This window comes from Alosa sapidissima, chromosome 9 (genome assembly GCF_018492685.1).
Source record: "Alosa sapidissima isolate fAloSap1 chromosome 9, fAloSap1.pri, whole genome shotgun sequence".
NCBI classification, from domain to species: Eukaryota; Metazoa; Chordata; class Actinopteri; order Clupeiformes; family Clupeidae; genus Alosa; species Alosa sapidissima.
The window spans coordinates 8,708,641-8,726,534 of NC_055965.1; the positions used below are offsets into that span (position 1 = coordinate 8,708,641).

General features: G+C 45.6%; 1 protein-coding gene across 1 annotated transcript in view; it reads right to left on the reverse strand.

Moving 5' to 3' along the window:
• The window catches only part of LOC121717933 (voltage-dependent T-type calcium channel subunit alpha-1I-like), a 108,842-nt gene that overhangs the window by 30,978 nt on the left and 59,970 nt on the right, over positions 1-17,894 (reverse strand). The window contains 9 exon segments of the mRNA XM_042102645.1: positions 1,961-2,153; positions 2,464-2,553; positions 2,777-2,902; positions 3,506-3,632; positions 4,341-4,519; positions 11,122-11,190; positions 11,606-11,729; positions 13,445-13,545; positions 15,556-16,209. Of these exon segments, the coding sequence (XP_041958579.1) occupies positions 1,961-2,153; positions 2,464-2,553; positions 2,777-2,902; positions 3,506-3,632; positions 4,341-4,519; positions 11,122-11,190; positions 11,606-11,729; positions 13,445-13,545; positions 15,556-16,209 (1,663 nt within the window).

Here is a 17,894-nt window from a genome sequence, read left to right on the forward strand (position 1 = left end):
GCAGTCAGACAGAACCAGATTAATGGGAGACAAAAAAAGAACAGGGAAAAAAGGGTTCCTCTTCACTTTGCTGTAAATTGTCTGTTTATCTCTCTCTACGAGATACCCATGTAATGTGAGATAGACAGACCAGGCCTTGGTGTGGGGTCCAAAAGTATCAGCATAAGGCTAGCGCTACACTGGGTCCACAGTTGAAGCGTTCCGTTTGCGGAGCATAAAATGAGTTTGACTAATACGCGCCGCTATCTCGTCTGGTCCAGCCAGTTCCATTGATTGGAAGCTAATTGTTGCAGCAGACGTTCCGTGAACGGAACACTTCAGTCGCATGCCTGGTGTTCGGTGTAGCCTGCCTGTAAGGACTTGAATATCTTGTCCTGTGCCTTACAATATCACTTGGATCAGTGTCCCGTCTTTGTACTGGATATGTACAGTATATCAAGTATGCCCAGTGATGTGGTGAACAGGAGGAACAGGGGGAGAGGAGGAAGAGAAGGAAGAGAGCGAGGGAGGGAGAGAGGGAGGGAGGGAGAGAGCGAGGGAGGGAGAGAGCGAGGGAGAGAGAGAGGGAGGGAGGGAGAGAGGGAGGGAGAGAGCGAGGGAGAGAGAGAGGGAGGGAGGGGGAAAAGGAAATGATGCAAGATGGGGAGGAGGCTCTCGGGGCGAAGAAGAACAATATGGCAGGAAGATTGAAGAAGTGCCATAAGGGGAAGCCAGAAAGGGAGGAGGAGGAGATGTGGAGAGGGGGATGAAGGATGGGTAGGGTAGAGGATAGGAAAATGACACAGAGAGATAAGTGAGACACGAAGAGGGAGAGACACAGATTAATCTTTCCCTCTTTTAGCAGCGAGACAAATGGGCCTAAACGCACTAAAATAACTAATGGCTTTATTCATATATTAAAGCATTAAGGTAGCTCAGAGGAGGACCGATTTGCTGACCTACTTACGGCACCACACAACCTGTGATATTCGTCTTGCATAGTTAACCTGCTAGAACCCAACCTGTTCCCAATCCCACTTAGTCATGGACGCATGCAGATGATCATATATCTGGGATCCAGGCTGCTGGACGCACATGCTCATTAGAGGAGTGGCCCACATTCACTTATTTCATGCCACTGAGTGGAGTCTGTGATGAGCTAAAATTAGAGAAGTCTCTGCTGATGATAGAGTGTGGAACTCCAGCTGCACGTAAGTACAAGCCATATGGTTCTGTGTCATTCTCCTTCCCATTGCCATTTTTAATCTCCATTCCCAGGCAGATTTGGTCTTTTTTGTCTAGCTTTTGCACCTTGTTTATTTACATTCAATCACCCATCTCTTAGCTTCATCACACTGTGTTCTAAATACCCCAGTTTACAGTTTACTTACTTAGTTATACTCTCCTTCCTTCCTTCTCTGTATCTCTCTATCTCTCTTACTCCTTTCTACTGCTAATAAACAAAACATGGAAGAGAAAAGTTGAAAACTTGAAAGTATCCTTCACCAACTATCTCTCCTCTTCATCCTCACCTCTTACTCCTCTTATGTATCTCACTATCCCTCCTTCTATTCTCCTCCTCCTCTAACCCCTCTCTCTGTTCCCCTCTCCTCCCTCCTTTAATTGGTAATAAATGCCACTCGTTCCTTCCCCCACTCTCTCCTTCCCCCACTCTCTTCCTTCCACCCCTCGCTGTTCCTCTCCCTTTTTTAATTGGTCATAAACACAACCCCCCTCCCTCCACTCCCCCAGACACACACACACACACACACACTTTCAGTTTATTTACACTTCAGTGACCGTAAACAAAATATCTTTGGTGTGTGGACAAGACAAGGCATTTTAAGACATAATCTTGGGCTGTTGGAAACGCCAGACATCATTTTTTTCAACCCCCCCCCCACCCACACACACACACACACACACTTTCTCTCTCCTCCTCCTCCTCCTTCTCCTCCTCCTCCTCCTCCTCCTCCCTTACTCCGTCTCTTCCTCTCCATGCGGCGGAGCCTCTTCTCCTCCCTCCTCTTGGCCTCCTCCACCTCCTGGTGCTGGCGGCACTTGTGGAAGTTCTCCACCACCACGCCCACGAACATGTTGAGCACGAAGAAGCTGACGATGAGCAGGAACGAGATGAAGTACAGCAGCATCCACGGGCTGTAGTTCATGATGGGCTGGGGAACGCAGCGCAGGGAGAGAGAGAGAGAGAGAGAGAGAGGGACGGATGGAGGGATGGGTGGATGGATGGACAGATCAGGGAGGAAGAGGAGAAAGAGAGAGCAAAAAGAGAGAAGAGAATCATTGTTAAATTAGGGATATAATTAAGGTAAGGATGAGAAGAAGACATCATATTTCCTGTGTAGTTAGCCAGTGGAAAGCTTCAATGTGTGTTATGCGTGTGAGGGTGTCTCTGTGTGTCAATGCTTTAGCGTGTGTGTGTGTGTGTGTGTGTGTGTGTGTGTGTGTGTGTGTGTGTATGTGTACCTGCTGATCTATGCCAACAGCATCCAGGCCGTGATACATGATGTTGACCCAGCCATCCTTGGAGGCCAGCACAAACAGGGACATCAAAGCCTGCGGTACCAAACATGGAGGAGACAATTCAGCTACAGCTCACCACATCAGTCCTCTAACACTAGCTACTAATGCATATCTGTCCCACAGCCAAAATCCCACTACTGCAAAGGAAACACCAAAAGTCTTCTGCCACATATACCTACTGTAAAGCACAGTACTGTACAGTCACTGGTAAAATCATGTACTTGCTGTCAAATAATAATTACAAAAATAGTCGTACCTGTCCAAGATTATCAAAATTGTACTTGTGGTGAACCCATCTGTAATTGGCAGACAGGCAGTCGGATTTATTGGTGATGTTCTTCACATCCAAACCCACACAGTAGTAGAACTTTCCTTTAAAAAGCTGCGGAAGACCAGATAAGTAAACAAACAAACAAACAAATAAATAAATAACTACCAAACATTAAGACATCTTTTAAGTGCTTCTCCTTATCCAGTAAAAGTCAAAACTCATAACGGAGCTTTTTGAGTAAGTGGAGGAAATAAACTCCTGAGGCTCTAAACTCCTGCATGACGACTCATCATAATCCTCGCTTCTCTGAATTCTAACCGTAAAAAAAAAACACAAAACAAAACAGTGCCTCTCAGGAGATAGATAGTGGAATAAATCAGATTAGATTGGAGATTTCAGAGCTTGTCAAGACGCAGGTTTGCAGCACAGAGAAGAGAAGGAGGGTGGACGCCTTAGAATCATTTCACACTCTAACGTCGTCTAGATAGAAATGCATACATCTGCATGTACAGTATGGATCTGTGCATCAAAACTGCACACAGACAACCACATAGATTACACGCCCATAACATTTTAATCTACCTTAATCTCTCAACTCACTCACTCACACACACACACACACACACACACACACCACCTCCCCCACCCCTACAACAACAACTACAATATTGCACTCATTTCTAAATGAAATGAAAAAGAACATGAAAGTGGTACCTGGACCCCGAGGATGCCGAAGATGATGAAGAAGGCACAGCAGATGAGCACGATGTTGCCGATGGGCTTGAGCGAGGTGATGAGGGTCTCCACCACCAACTTAAGTCCTGGAGCTCGACTGATCACCCTGCCACGTGTGGAAGAACACATGAAGCAAGGAAGCCAGGAAGGAAAGGGAGAAAAGGGAGAAAAGGGAGGAAGGACAGGGAGGGAGGGAGAGAGGGAAAAGGAAGGAAGGAAGGAAGGAAGGAAGGAAGAGAGGAAGGAAGGAAGGAAGGAAGAAAAGGGAGGAAGGACAGGGAGGGAGGGAAAAGGAAGGAAGGAAGGAAGGAAGGGAGAAAAGGGAGGAAGGACAGGGAGGGAGGGAGGGAGGGAGGGAGGGAAAAGGAAGGAAGGAAGGAAGGAAGGAAGGGAAGATGGAAGACTGGAATTGATCAATCAGTCAATAAAACACTGAAAGTTTCTTAGCATTTCATACTCCATTTAGCTGTGAATATTATCTTTGGCGTTGCTGCAAGGCACATTGACAAGCTAAATCAATGATGTTGGATTATTATGTCTGTGCTTAGCTACCCAAGAGCATTCAGCTTGTTTTGCCAATTCATATCAGAAAAACACACACAGCAGTATATCAATAAAAATGTGCCTAGCATCAACAAACTCTGTCCTGCACCAGTGTGCCAATGCTTAATCTTAATATGGGGGGGCTGAAAATGAGAACCAGAAACAAGTGCTGTTTTTTCTGGATTCGGTGAACTTGAGAAAAAAAATCAAATAAATAATAATAATAATAATAATAATAATAATAACACAAATTGGCATGAGTCCACCTCACCTGAGGGGGCGCAATGTCCTGAGCAGCCGGAGCACACGCAGGACGCCTAGGATCTTGGCGCCGCCCGCCATGGAGACAACAATGTCCACGAGCGACACGAAGACCAGGAAACCGTCCAGGATGTTCCAGCTGCTGCGAAGGTAGGCCCGCTCGCCGAGGTAGAGCCCCTTGGACACCACCTGAGAGAGAGAGAGAGAGAGAAATAGACAGAAAGATGAAGAAGCTATTCAAGGAGAGGCAAACTCATTAAAGCAACACACTCCAGTTATTTCACTTGACAATAGAGGCTCCATTCTCATTTTGATGATACAGTGCAACTGCTGTGTTCCATTCTGCTCCATTGGATTTGTCTTGCACTCAAGACCAGGTCCAGTATAATAGTCTGTATGCTGTGTACAGTATAATAGTCTGTGAGTCTGAGTCTGTGTTCAGTGAATGTGGCGTCTGAGAGCCACAGAGAGCCACAAGGCAACACAGACGAGAGTATGAAGACGAGGCACATTCAGCCCTCGGAGACAAACGTAGAGCGTGGAAGTAAATCTGCCACTTACTCGTCCTGCAGGGACATATGGAGACCAAAAGGAAAAAGGGGAAATAGAGAGAGAAATAGAGAGAGAGAGAGAGAGAGAGAGAATGAGAAGGTCACAGAGAAAAGAGGTATAAAACAGAGGGATACTGAATAAACTATGGGATAAGTGCAGCCTTTACGGTAGTCCATGAAAAGGGCACTCTGCTCTGGTCAAAGCCATTTAAGCTCCACTCACTCTCCTCCGGGAACTAAAGGGAGTGCATGCCAACTCTGAAAAGTTGGTTGAATAAAGTCAAATGGTAATTTTAGAATTAGATGACTAACGTCGCAAAATGAAGATAAGGTATTTGGGTCATTCTCTAATTTAGGGTACATTTCATGTCAGCAAAAAAGCACAAGAGCACTGTCCTTTCTCAGTGGAACATTAAGTGTCTCAATATAGTATATTAATTCAGTGTTACATATCTGTTATCTGCAGAGCTTAAACATTAACCATTTTTATTTTTTTTAATTAAAAATAAGTTTTAACTTCAGAGTTTGTCAACTATGTTACGGACAAACAGGGTGTTATAAAAAAACATTCAATTCAGTCTTGCACTTGAAATTGAATACAATTTAGAAGGCTCTTGAGTCTATTTCTGCCACACATACAATTGTTATTTAAAATGATTTTCATAATCAACCTTTTTTTAAAGATGAACATGCAATGCATGTATAACTGTCCTTATGGACAAGGATGTTTTTCATCATAAATCTACATTAAAGTTATTTTTGGTCATTAAAAAAGATGCTATAGTAAACTCCAACCTACGGAAATAAGTAGAATGCTTAAAAATGTCAGAAACATCAATATTGGCCATTTTAACTCTAAAAATCTAAGTGTAACTTAGGTGACAATGAAAATAACACGGTTGACACTAGTAACATAGTTGACTGGACATATTGTTATTTAGTATAGTATAGTATTATAGTATTATATTATACTATACTATACTATACTATCGTAACACTCCCAATTATCACCACTTTTGTTCAGAAATTCTAAAACAACGATGTTTTTTAACACTTCAAAATAACATTTGCTAAATTAACCTGACATTTTTCAGTAGCCATAGGTGTGTAGATTTGAACAAAATCTGGTTTGTTTGTTAACGGGAGCATTTACTGCCTGAAATATCCGATTTTGTTTACCACGCTCGGAGTTATAGTGCTGGCCTGATGGGTCGCCTATTTACACCGTTTCAACGGCACATGAACGGTTAGACCGAGAATTCTCGTCGTGAAATTAAAATTCCACTGGAGCTCCAAGCGGTTGTGTACACGCAGCCTTACAACACTGTCTACAGCTCTTTGAGTCACGGTAAAATGTCATTTTTGGTACATAGCTAATTTAGATACACCTATGGTGTGGGTGGTTGCGTTTCTTTAGGAGTCTGCTGTCTTGGTTTGTATAGAAATGGATATTAAGTGACACATACACGCAAGACGGTGGAAATACGGGACCGACGGTAATAGGGGGAGTTCCGATATATACTATACTATACTATATACATATAGTATTTTATTTTTTAACATTTTATATATAACATTTTATATTCAACTTTATATTCATTCATTATATATTCAATTCTATATTCATTCATTATTTTTTAACATTTTATATATAACATTTTACATTTTTAACATTTTATATATAAACAGTTTTTATTCAACATTTTATATATAAATTTGATTGTATAGTATATTTAACGTCAGTGGACATGCAGTGTACCCTAAATTATAGAATCACCCATTTGCCAAGCAAAGAGGAAAAGGGGAAGGGAGGGGGGGGGGGTGGAAAGGAAGCCTTTTGAGTTCTGTACGTCACCATTCTTTATTAAAATGAGTGAAGTAGTGACGCTCCTGGAGAGAGAGCTCTCAGTAGGGGGAGGACAAGTCAAGAGGAGAAGATGGAAATAGAGAATGAGAGGAGGATTTGAGTGAGTGGCCCAGGTGCTCTGACATCTGTTTGAATGCTGCCGATGCATGAACAGAGTCGCTGTCACCGACCACCAGTCACTCGTCTCTGTGAGTCAGACTGGAAGCAAAGTGCACTGACAAGAGGAAGATGTGCAGGAGGAAGAGGAGGAGGAGGAGGAGGAGGAGGAGGAGGAAGAGATGCATGGTAAACACCAGGCACCATGCCAACTGCTGCCATTCTTCCTTTTAAGCGGGTAGTGTGCCAAGGGAACAGGAAAGAGGGAGTCTGGGAGGGGGGGGGGGGACTATACCGAGACACTCAGACAAGAGGCCAAACCAAAAGTGTCAGAAAAATAAACCGCCGGGCGAAGTAAACATCAAGTGTCATCCTTACAGCGACGAGGCGAGACCTGCCCTGCCGCCACACCGCGCCGGGGGCCGGGTTAGCGCACCCTTCTGTGTGACTCACCGACGAGATCCGAACCCAGCGGTCCCGCTTGCCTCTCGCTGCTCGCCCGTAAACCACTCGTCAATCGGCATGAATATTTCATGAGCCCCGCTACTGCTAGTGTACCAAACGCATATCATCTCACACACACACACACACACACACACACACACTGATACTCCCAGCGTGTTTCTAATGCATAAACCATTAGGTAGGTGAAGACAGGGCAAGATAGAAAGACAAGAGGGTGTTACACTAAACATTTTCGTTTGTGTTTGCCTGCTCGCATCCCGTGGGCTGCACGGGGAACAGTGGTTGCTGTACAGGGTAAGCTGTCAGCGCACATCATGGCAGGTCTGGGATCAGAGGGAGGGAGGCAACACACTCAGGGCCAGATGTACTAACGCTTTTGCGCCCACTTCAGGCGTATTTGTTTCGCAATGTGCGTGTAAAATCATTGCGAGGTATGTACAAACAGGCCGCAATGATGTAAAAGCGCAAACTGCCTGTCGCGGGAGCTGAAAGTGGCAGATTGCGTTTGTCATGTCATGCATATGCATTCATGGAAGGATCCAGGGGAAAATGGGAGTTTAGCGTAAAAAGATGGGAGGGGAAGAGTAAAGAGCGCCTAATTATGTATTCCATGGTATGTACAAAGACTGCTCCTGAAAGCGCACGTCTATTCTGCGCCTAAATACGTCCGCCTTGTAGCCTAGAAATCTAGACGCACCCTAGTGGCAGCAAATTACATTTGCTTCCAGGGCTAGTCTAGCAACTCTCCGTTGGCTTGTGAGCTCGAAAAATTAAACTTCTATCAGGCCAATCAAATTGTGTATAGAGTCGTTAGGCGGTCTTAACATAATGATTGATGGCAAAGTTGCAACGGTTTGGCTTGAATTCCCTGCTACTTGAAAACAAAGAAGATGGATGTTGCTGTTGGCCAACAGTGTGACACGAGTTAAGCTTGTTTTAAGATGGCAAAAGTTTGAATTAGCCAACTAGCTCCGCTGGTGGGAAACGCATGGGACTCATAGCGCTGCCGCTGTCCTATTGCGTGCAGAGGGAATTTGAAAGACAACCAATTATCCCGCCCCTCGGACTGAGCACTGCGAACGGTGAGTGCCCAGACCCTACATTTTAATGTGGGTCTGGCTCGTGTGGTCCCATCTGAAAGATACCTGCCTGAATCTACAGATCACACCCCTCAAATCCCCATTAAAAAAAAACAAAAAAAAAAACAAGTACTGTAGACTGGCTACCTCAACGAAATCAACTGAACTAGGGAAATGTTCTTTATATTACTCTCGTCTCTCTCTCCCTCGTGCTCCATTTTCTAATAATTAAGCACCATTAGATGATGGAGGAGTGAGAAGAGGCCAGACAAATGAGATGGGACAGGCCAGAAAACACACACACACACACACACACACACACACACACACCAGGGGCTTCTGAAAGAGGAAACTCTGTTTAATTAATACCGTCCTCTAATTGCTCGCCTGGGGAGAGATGGCCCGGGCTGCAACACTACACTGTCTCTGTCCAGCATGCTGCAGTCAGCATACAGTACACGGGACAATGGGGGAGAGAGGAAGAGGAAGAGGAAGAGGAAGAACCAAAGAAGTGAATGAATGAATGAATGAATGAATGAATGATGGGATGAATAAGGAGATATATGAGGAAGTGAAGACAGACATCATATCTGTTTCTAGGTATTCAGACATGTGTCAACAGGGTGGGGGTGAGGGTCAAACTGCAGAAGACCGTGAGAGAGGGAGGGAGGGAGAAAGGAGAGTCAGAAAGAGACAGAATGGATGTCTCGGTGTGCGAGTATGTGTGTGTATGTGTGTGTGTGTGTGTGTGTGTGTGTGTGTGTGTATGTGTGTGTGTTTATAACTATGGATCTGAATGTGTATGAAGGTGAGAGCAGCACAGACATGTGTTTGTTCGGTCTAGACATAGGCATAGAAGGGCAGAACACCTTGCGCTTTTCCAGGTGGGCTGACGTAAACGTGAAACATTGATTTGGACCTTCTCAGGGTCACCTGTTTCCAAACAATAATTCAATTCACACAGGCCCAGCACACAACAGAAACCCAACTATCCATTCGCTGTAGCTTATTAGTTTCATCAAAAAAGAAACATACTCATGACCTGTGTAGTAAAAGGAAACTCCCCAAGGGTCTATGATCTCTAGACGCCTGAGCATCAGAAGTCCTAGAGCAGCAGGTGGACAGCAGGTCACGTCACTGGAGATACCTGGACCAGAACCATGCAACTCTCCCAACAGCCTGCTGGGTAGGGATCTCAGCGGTTTCCTTAAGAGGCGTAATATGGCCGATCACACTAGGAGTGATACAAATGAAGACTCCTCATGTTGATGCATAAGTTGTCTTTCTAATGTTCTCAAAACTAATGTATGAACATTGTCGATATTAGCTAGAGTGATACTGTTGTAGTTATTAACGTATTAACCCTTAACTACCTGAGGCCAATACCAACCCCTCCCACCCATCTCCTTCTGCAGAATCTCGGACCTTCAATTGCAGGAAGGCATCCAGGTCGAGAGGCAGGTAGGAAAGAGAGAGAGCTGGCAGGTAAGATCACCCACAATGGTAACGACTGCACCCTCTTTTCAAGACAATTGTGGCACGAATTGCAGCAAAGTGAAGGATAGGAAATGTAAACGTCAAACTTAAGAGGGATGATGAGGTGTGCATGAGGAGAATCCTGTCAGAGAAATGTATACAGTAAACACCTGGCAGAAATCAAGCAACATCCTGGAGAGAGGTTATGGATCAACCAAAACAAACTCTGTCTAAATCGATCTCTATAGCAATGCACACATCTCACACACAAGCAGCTGAGGCCTTTTTCCACAGCACCTGGCACAGGCGTCCAGTCCCTGGGGAGATGGGAGAGCATGATGGCCAAAGAGGCTCCCCATAAGGAAAGAGGGCCAGGGCAGCCTGATGATCCACAGGCTGGGGGACACACATGAAAGGCCCTGAGCATCTGAAGCAGAGGATCATGGTCCAAAAAAAAAGACTGCAAAAGAAGGGCACTGATCCAAGGTCATGGTCACGAGTGGCCAGGGAGGAGAGCAAAAGATTGCCTTTAATGGTCGGAGAAACTTATGGATGCCACACTATCCAATCAGACCATGCAGTCATGTATAGCAGTTATGGTCACATTTATTTTAGTTTTAGTTTAGTTATCCATCAATTTGATCCTTTTTTAAAACTAGGAATGTCTTTTTCTAAATAATGTTAGTTAACCTAACTCAATTTCTTTATAGTTTTGCTGCAGTTCAACCTGTTTAAACCAGTTTAAAGCCATCAGCAGTTTGCAAAGCTAGACTTTCAAAAAAGCTTCTCCAACACTGTTCCTTTAGCTCCCTTCTCAGAGTCTACACATGCATGAAACATCCTCTGCCTGAGTTTGCCTGGAGTGCCTTTGAATAATGGAGCACCACGCTTCTTCTCCTTGACCACCCTGGTCATCACTAGGTAGTGGGCATAACGCATGAGTGGATGAAACAGACCGGTGGGCATGTTGGGAACTCAAGGACGCTGTTCTCCGACTCATCTGAGGCTACTTCAGCTTTCTTTATCGATGTTGTTTTCCAACATCGAGGTGCAAACACAGCACTTTACCTTGACAGCAGTTAGTCCGAAGCTCCTTAAGTGAACATGTATGCTCAACAGAATAAAGATGACAACTTGATCTTTGTGTAAACAAGTGTGAGTTTACTATTGTGCTATTGTTTTTTTTTTTAGGTTCATCTTTCACTTCCAGTTCTTTTCACGTCTTCTAGTTTGCAGTGCATGGTCTGTAGTGTTTACCTTGACTGTCATCTCAGCCACAAAGATGGCAGTGAAGATGTAGTTGGATACAGTGAGGAAGACCCTTTCCTGCAGGAGGAAGAGGAAAAGAGGAAGAGGAAGAGGGAGAGGAAGAATAGAGGTGCAAGGTTACATACAGCATGGGCTACCATAGATCACTTAGGGTAAGCATGTGTCTCAATGGTCTCATGTGGCTCAGTGGCAGATGAAGAGACCTGGAAAAGGCTCAAGTCCAAGCCCTGTGTGTGTGTATGTGTGTATGTGTGTGTGTGTATGTGTGTGTGTGTGTGTGTGTGTGTGTGTTTGTGTGTGTGTGTGTTTGTGTGTGTGTGTGTGTGTGTGTGTGTGTGTGTGTGTGTGTGTGTGTTTGTGCGTGTGTGTGTTTCTCTCTGTGTGTGTGTGTGTTTGTGCGTGTGTGTGTTTCTCTCTGTGTGTGTGTGTGTGTGTGTGTGTGTGTGTGTGCGTGCGTGCGTGGTGAGCGTACCAGGCTGCCCTGATGGATCTTGGGCCTCTCTAGGGCCACAGTGATGCAGTTGAGGAAGATGAAGGCCAGCACCACGTAGTCAAAGAGCTTGTGGGCAATGATGGACTGACAGAGCAGTCGGAACCTACACACACATGAAAAGAAGGAGAAGGAGAGAGAGGGGGGGTAGAGAGAAAATGACATGAGGGAGATCCATCCATCCATATCAAACTCAGTAAAAATGTCCAAATTGGCCACTTGTATTATCAATTTTGTTATAGAGATGTTATAAACATGTTGTTGTAAGTGCATAGTACACGTCAGAGGACCAGGGTCCCAGTCTGATCCAGCTCCCCTTCTAGATCCAATAACCAGCTACTGCTTATGTGTGTGTGTGTGTGTGTGTGTCTGTGTGTGTGTGTGTGTCCTTGTGTGCCTGTTAAAGACAGGGTATGCATGTGGTCAGCCTGTGTGTGTGTGTGTTTGCGTGAGCGCCTGTGTGGCGCCGGGTCGATACACTAATCAAGCTACTTTTCAATGTGCTGGCAGAGCTCTGTCCATGGCTATTGATTTTGTCCACTGGCTGAATTTGTTCAGTCGAGGCACTCCGGGCTCCGTGCGGCGGACTCCCTCCTTTGACCATTCCTTCATCCACCTTTCCTCCTTCATCCACCTCTCCTTGCAACAACTCTACCGCCACAAACACCACCGCCACCCCCCTCCACCACCAACCCCACCTAACCCAAGCACCAGCAGGAGTCCTCAAGACTTCAACGCTTGACAAATTGCACTTGCTACTCTGTGGCTGCTGAAATAGTGCCTTTAGGCCCCACTCTGGAAAATGAAGAGGGATTCTTAACCGGGGGGGTTGGGTGGTGGGTGTAAGTGACTGTCTTTGCAGCGACTAGAGGGAGCCTGATAGAATCGCGCCTCTCACTTTCCCTCAGTGCTTCTCCAAGTGAAGACTCCAAACAGTAGTAGAGACTTCAGAAGCGCTGCAGCTCTCTTGTGGTACAGTAGCTGTTGCCCGCAGTTACTCTACTCTAGGCTTCTTAACTCGACATGCTTGTCATTTAAAGCACTCTGTTTAACGTTGCAGTGCATTTGTTTCATCTTGACAAGTAGTCTTCTTAAGTTCCTTTGACAGAACTGTGACACCTTAACAGTGAGTTATTACTCAATACTTTACAGACATAATAATACTTTACATTAGATATTACATACTGTAAGATAAAAAGGGCTAGCTGCTGCTGCACTATAAAAAAAACTCCAAAGCTTACATGCAAAGGAATACATTGTAGACAATGTCCTGTTTAACAAGTAGTCTTCTTAAGTTCCTTTGACAAAACTGTGACACCTTAACAATGAGTTATTACTCAATACTTCACAGACATAATAATAAATTAGCTGCTGCTGCACTGTAAAAATAAAAATCTAAAGCTTACATGCAAAGGCAAACTGTAGACAATGTCCTGTTTAACAAAAGGCTTCTGCAATGGTCTGCTCTGCTGGTCTATTTGTGACGGGGCATCATGACATTTCCACCCACCGGTCACTGTGGAGGAAGCTATTCTGCGATCACCATGCCGGCCTCGTCATCTACCATGTAATTGACAGTTCCAAGGAATAAGCCTCTAGCCCGCCCCTGCACTGGAGGGCTGAGTGGAGAGTATTACCCATGCATGTTCCAGGGCACCGCCATGATGGCTTCCCTGGCTTGCAAAGGTGACCTTCTTTGAATGGCTCTTAAACATCTCAATTGGCTGAGAAATGAGATGGGGGGAGTTGGGGGAGTTGTGTCATCTGAGATTAGAGTTGTGCAGGGTATAGAGGAAGGGGGGGGAGAAGGGGGGGTCTTACTTGTTCTGTGGGGAGAAGAGGTAGACAGACCAGTCCTCGCGCGTCTCACACCAGTCAGGCCGGTACACCTCGATCATCTTCTGGATACGGAAACACAGCGTCTGCAAACACACACACACACACATCAAGTAAGGGATAATGGCCACCGAGGTTTCCCAATATATATGGAATTAATGGACAAAGCGGAGTCTAAGAACTCCATTAATTCCAGAATTAACCTGTTGAGGAGACAATGTCGTTCCCCAAAACATTTTCCTGGCTCCTTCTAGAATTCTATGCGAATGTTCTATAGTTTCAGTGTTCTTAAAGGTCCAGTATGTAGGAAATAATGGAAAATAAACTGTAACCATTCCAAAAATGACCACCATATGTTGTCAGAGAGTAAGGAAACACGATGAATTGAAGTAATGGCTTATTTGACAACATTACTCTAACCCGTAAAACCCCGTAAAACCCATGAAAAAAAAAATGACCACAGGGCGGAGTTACGGGGCGGAATCTCTTGGAATTTTCGTTTATGTTTTGAACGATTAATTCTAGAATAGCGTATTAATAATGGACTAGCGCGTCCTCCTATTTGAGTTGCCAAATTAGCAAAGGCCAACTGCCAACAGCTTCAGAAATGAAAACAAGAAACAAATTAAGTGGACATCGGAGGAGCTTCCACAACAGCTAGCCTAGGCTAAACTTCATCTGCATCGCTAACTTCAGCTACATATGTTACGTTGGTTAGAGAGGTATTTTTTGTTTTCACTGTTTCCGTAATGTGTAGCAGGGTCATGGTTGGAGAAACGTTAAAGCGGCTGCAGGTCAACTAACGTTAGCTAAGTCTTCATTACATCTGGCAACCCAGAAGAGGCTCACGTCTGGCAGTCTTGAGAACGTTCACCAGTGTTTTGATTTTGGCCTGCAGAAAGTTCGGTAACAATCCTACAAATCGCACCTTTAAAATTGTTGAATGGCCACCCTTCCAGCCAATCAGAAACGAGTATGTCTTCTCTATGGGTGATATATAAGGGATAACAGCTGCCGAGGTGTCCCAATATATGGAATTAAGAGTTTCCTCCGCCAACTTCATATAGTGGTTGACAATTCAACAACCTGTAACATGTCCCCAAACATTATCTTGGATTATATCATATAAAATATTTAATAAAGGTAATAAGACACAAACTAATCTCAACTGAAAACAGTATAACTATGTGACTGCAGACTCATGATTTAAACTCTGAATGAACTTCAATTACTTGCGGGATTGTGTTGCTCACACACTGATACTCATCTGGAAGATGATACTCATCTGGAAGAGGGATTAATGAGGATTCCCCACTGAAGACTGATAGGACTACATTCTGGGATTTAGTAATATTCTCCCCAGAATGTCTGAGCCAATATTTGTTTTAAGCTTTTTATTCTCTCCCATTGCCTACTGGTTTTGTTTTGTTTTATCACAGTATATTACTGAATACAGTCACAAGAGTGGAAAATTCCACTTATTTTTTTTTTTATCTTTGTGGCCGAGACAAAAAACGTTTTTAGTTTAAATATATTTCTCGTTTCTTCCCATGGCCTAAAGTGGAAGACAGGCTGTCAAATGAAGTGAAGAGCAGGGGTATTGTGAGAACCTTAACATATGCCCCAGAAGTGAAGAGCAGGGGTATTGTGAGAACCTTAACATATGCCCCAGAAGGATCGGCCTTTAGCGATAGCATGAGTGATGTGAAGGGTAAGTGTCAACACAGCCTTTCTACTTCACTCATTTCATTTGTTCTACTGCCACTGTGCTCATGAGTGCTATCTCATCCTGCATTTAACATATTAATGTATTCATATATTAATTAGCATTGTAACACAATCTATGGTCTCTAATGTGAAATTTGATCTGTGAAATTTGATCTGATCTTGTTTCCACTCACCATCTTTATCTCATTTTTGACGTAGGTGGCATTTAGAGGCTTTTGCATCTGAGCCATAATATACAGACCATCATTGACCGCCTCTCTTTCAGTTATGATGGTCATATCACTGTGAAGCATTCAGAAAATACAAGTATGGTATGACACTAAATCTGACTGTGGTCATGCTACTGAGCGCGCTCTGTTCCCACTCACGTAGTCCGAATCCTCCTCCAGCTCGCCCTTGTCCTTGCGGCAGTTGACCTGCGGGAACACCTCCCCCAGGAGCGGGGCCTGGGGCCCGGCGGGGGCCTTCCCGTTGCAGTCCTGGTGCTCGCCGCCCACCGCCCTCTCCCCCGAGGAGCTCTTCTTGAGGGCCAGCAGCGGGTGGATCTGCGTCTGGGTCTGCTGCTGGAGGCCGAGGGGGACGAGGGGTGCGCCGCCGCCACCGCCGCACGCCGGGACCTGCAGGAGCTCGGGCAGCTCCAGGGAGAGGGCGCGACGGTCGCGGCGGTGCGGGCAGCGGCGCGCGGACCAGAGCAGCGGAGGAGGCGGGGGCACGTGGCCCCCGTGGCCCGGGTGGCTCTGGTGGTGCTGGGCCGGGTGGAGCGGGCGGAGTGGGTGGTGCGGAGGCGGCGGCGGGTGGTGGTGGTGGTGGTGGTGGGGGGGGGGCCCCAGGAGGGACTCGTGCTCGGCGCTGCCGGAGGAGTAGAGGCGTGCGGACGAGGAGCCGCGCACGCGGAGGCTGCCCCCGCGCGCCTGCCGGCCCAGGCTGTTCCAGCTGCTGCGCCGCATCAGGAGGGACTGGGGGTGGGCGGGGGGAGGAGGGCGCCCCCAGTGGTGGTACACGGAACTGCGCCGACTGTGCCGCTGTCAGAGAGAGAGAGAGGAAGAGAGAGAGAGAGGGAGGGAGAGAGAGAGGTAATGAGGGAAAGAAAGGAGGAGGAGATAAAGAGAGTGTAAAGATGACAGAGACAGGAGAGGGGGAGGAGGAAAAGAAAAGAGTGACAGAGAGAGAAAGAGAGAGTGTGAGAGAGAGAAGGGAAAGAAAGGGAATTATGAGGGGAAACGAGGAGGAGGAGGAGGAGGTGAAGAGAAAGAATATAAGGAGACAGGAGAGGGGGAGGAGAAGGAAAGAGAGAAAAAGAGAGAGGAAGTTGGACAACTTTTCACACCGGCATGTCCATATGGAGGTAACGCCGGTGAGAAACACGTGTGCTGGAGGTTAACATGTCTCCGGGAGATAATTGCAAAGCCGCTGCTATATTGTCTGAGGTGCCTGACGACAATCACACATATTTAGCACCGAAGCGAGTAAAAAAAACAGTTTCCATAGAAACCCCTTGTTCGTCTTGGTTTAACCCTTTCCATGTGAAGTTGCCAGATCAGAAACTAAAAAAGCTGCTGCCTCGTGTGAAGCAGGGCTGCCCGTCAGAGCACATCACCTGATCTGACCTCATCCCTTACGCCACTCGCGCCCTCACCTGCGCAACCACACCAGGTGGATTAAAGTAACTGGAACGAGGAGCAGCTCAATCCTCTTATCGGAGAAAAAGGTGTTTGTACAGATGGGATCCATCAAATGATTCGGTGGCAATCAGCTCACCAGGTTGGGGTGGGGTGGTGGGGGGGAGTGTGACAGTTGGCTTAGTCACAGGGTAATACTTTTGAGAAGAAATCAACATTTAACTTGCTCTTGTTCTGGTACTGGTGCTGGTGAGAGGCTTGTGGTATTGTGGGTAAACCCTTATGTCGTTTGCTTGTTTTGTTTCCTCGTCTCGGGCTTTTGAAGAAACAGGCTTCTGCTTCTGCTGCCTCCCTCCTACGGAAGCACACAGCCTCACGTGGCCCAGGAGGTTGATGCGTCAGGAAACTATATTTAAACCCCTGTGCTCTCTCTCTCTCTCTCTCTCTCTCTCTCTCTCTCTCTCTCTCTCTCTCTCTCTTCTCTCTCTCTCTCTCTCTCTCTCAGTTTCCTATGTGGCTACTTCAATTAACACAGGTTGCCAAGACAACCCAAAGCCACAGCTTGCTTTGGCACACTGAAATTTTTTTCACTTTATTTATGGTGTGAGCTTCGCAAAAACAAATATATATATATATGCAACCCCACCCCCAAAAAAACGAACAAATCCATCCCTGTCCTTTTTTTAGATAAACCGCTCTGCATCCACGCCACCACTTGTCAGAATGCAGTCTAATTACACCAAATCATCATCTCAAATGTTTTATTCATTTGTTTGTGGGAGGACTATTATAATTTTTTATTCCATTTTTTGGTTGAATTTCCCATTGTCCTACGTAATTTAGAACGACCATTAACCGTATGTTATTTGCACACCTATGAAGTAGATCCATTTTTTTGGCCGTATCACACTTGTATATTAATTCGCCGAACTCGTTGTGAAGTTTAAATGAACCGTCATGTTGCATCCGAGCTGTAAAATGCAGATGTTCAGAACATAGTAACATTGTAGCATATGACGGAGGTGGCTTTTAGCTAGATGGATGACGGCAGGCTAGGTAAAATAGCGATGTTTCAAAGCTGAATTTCA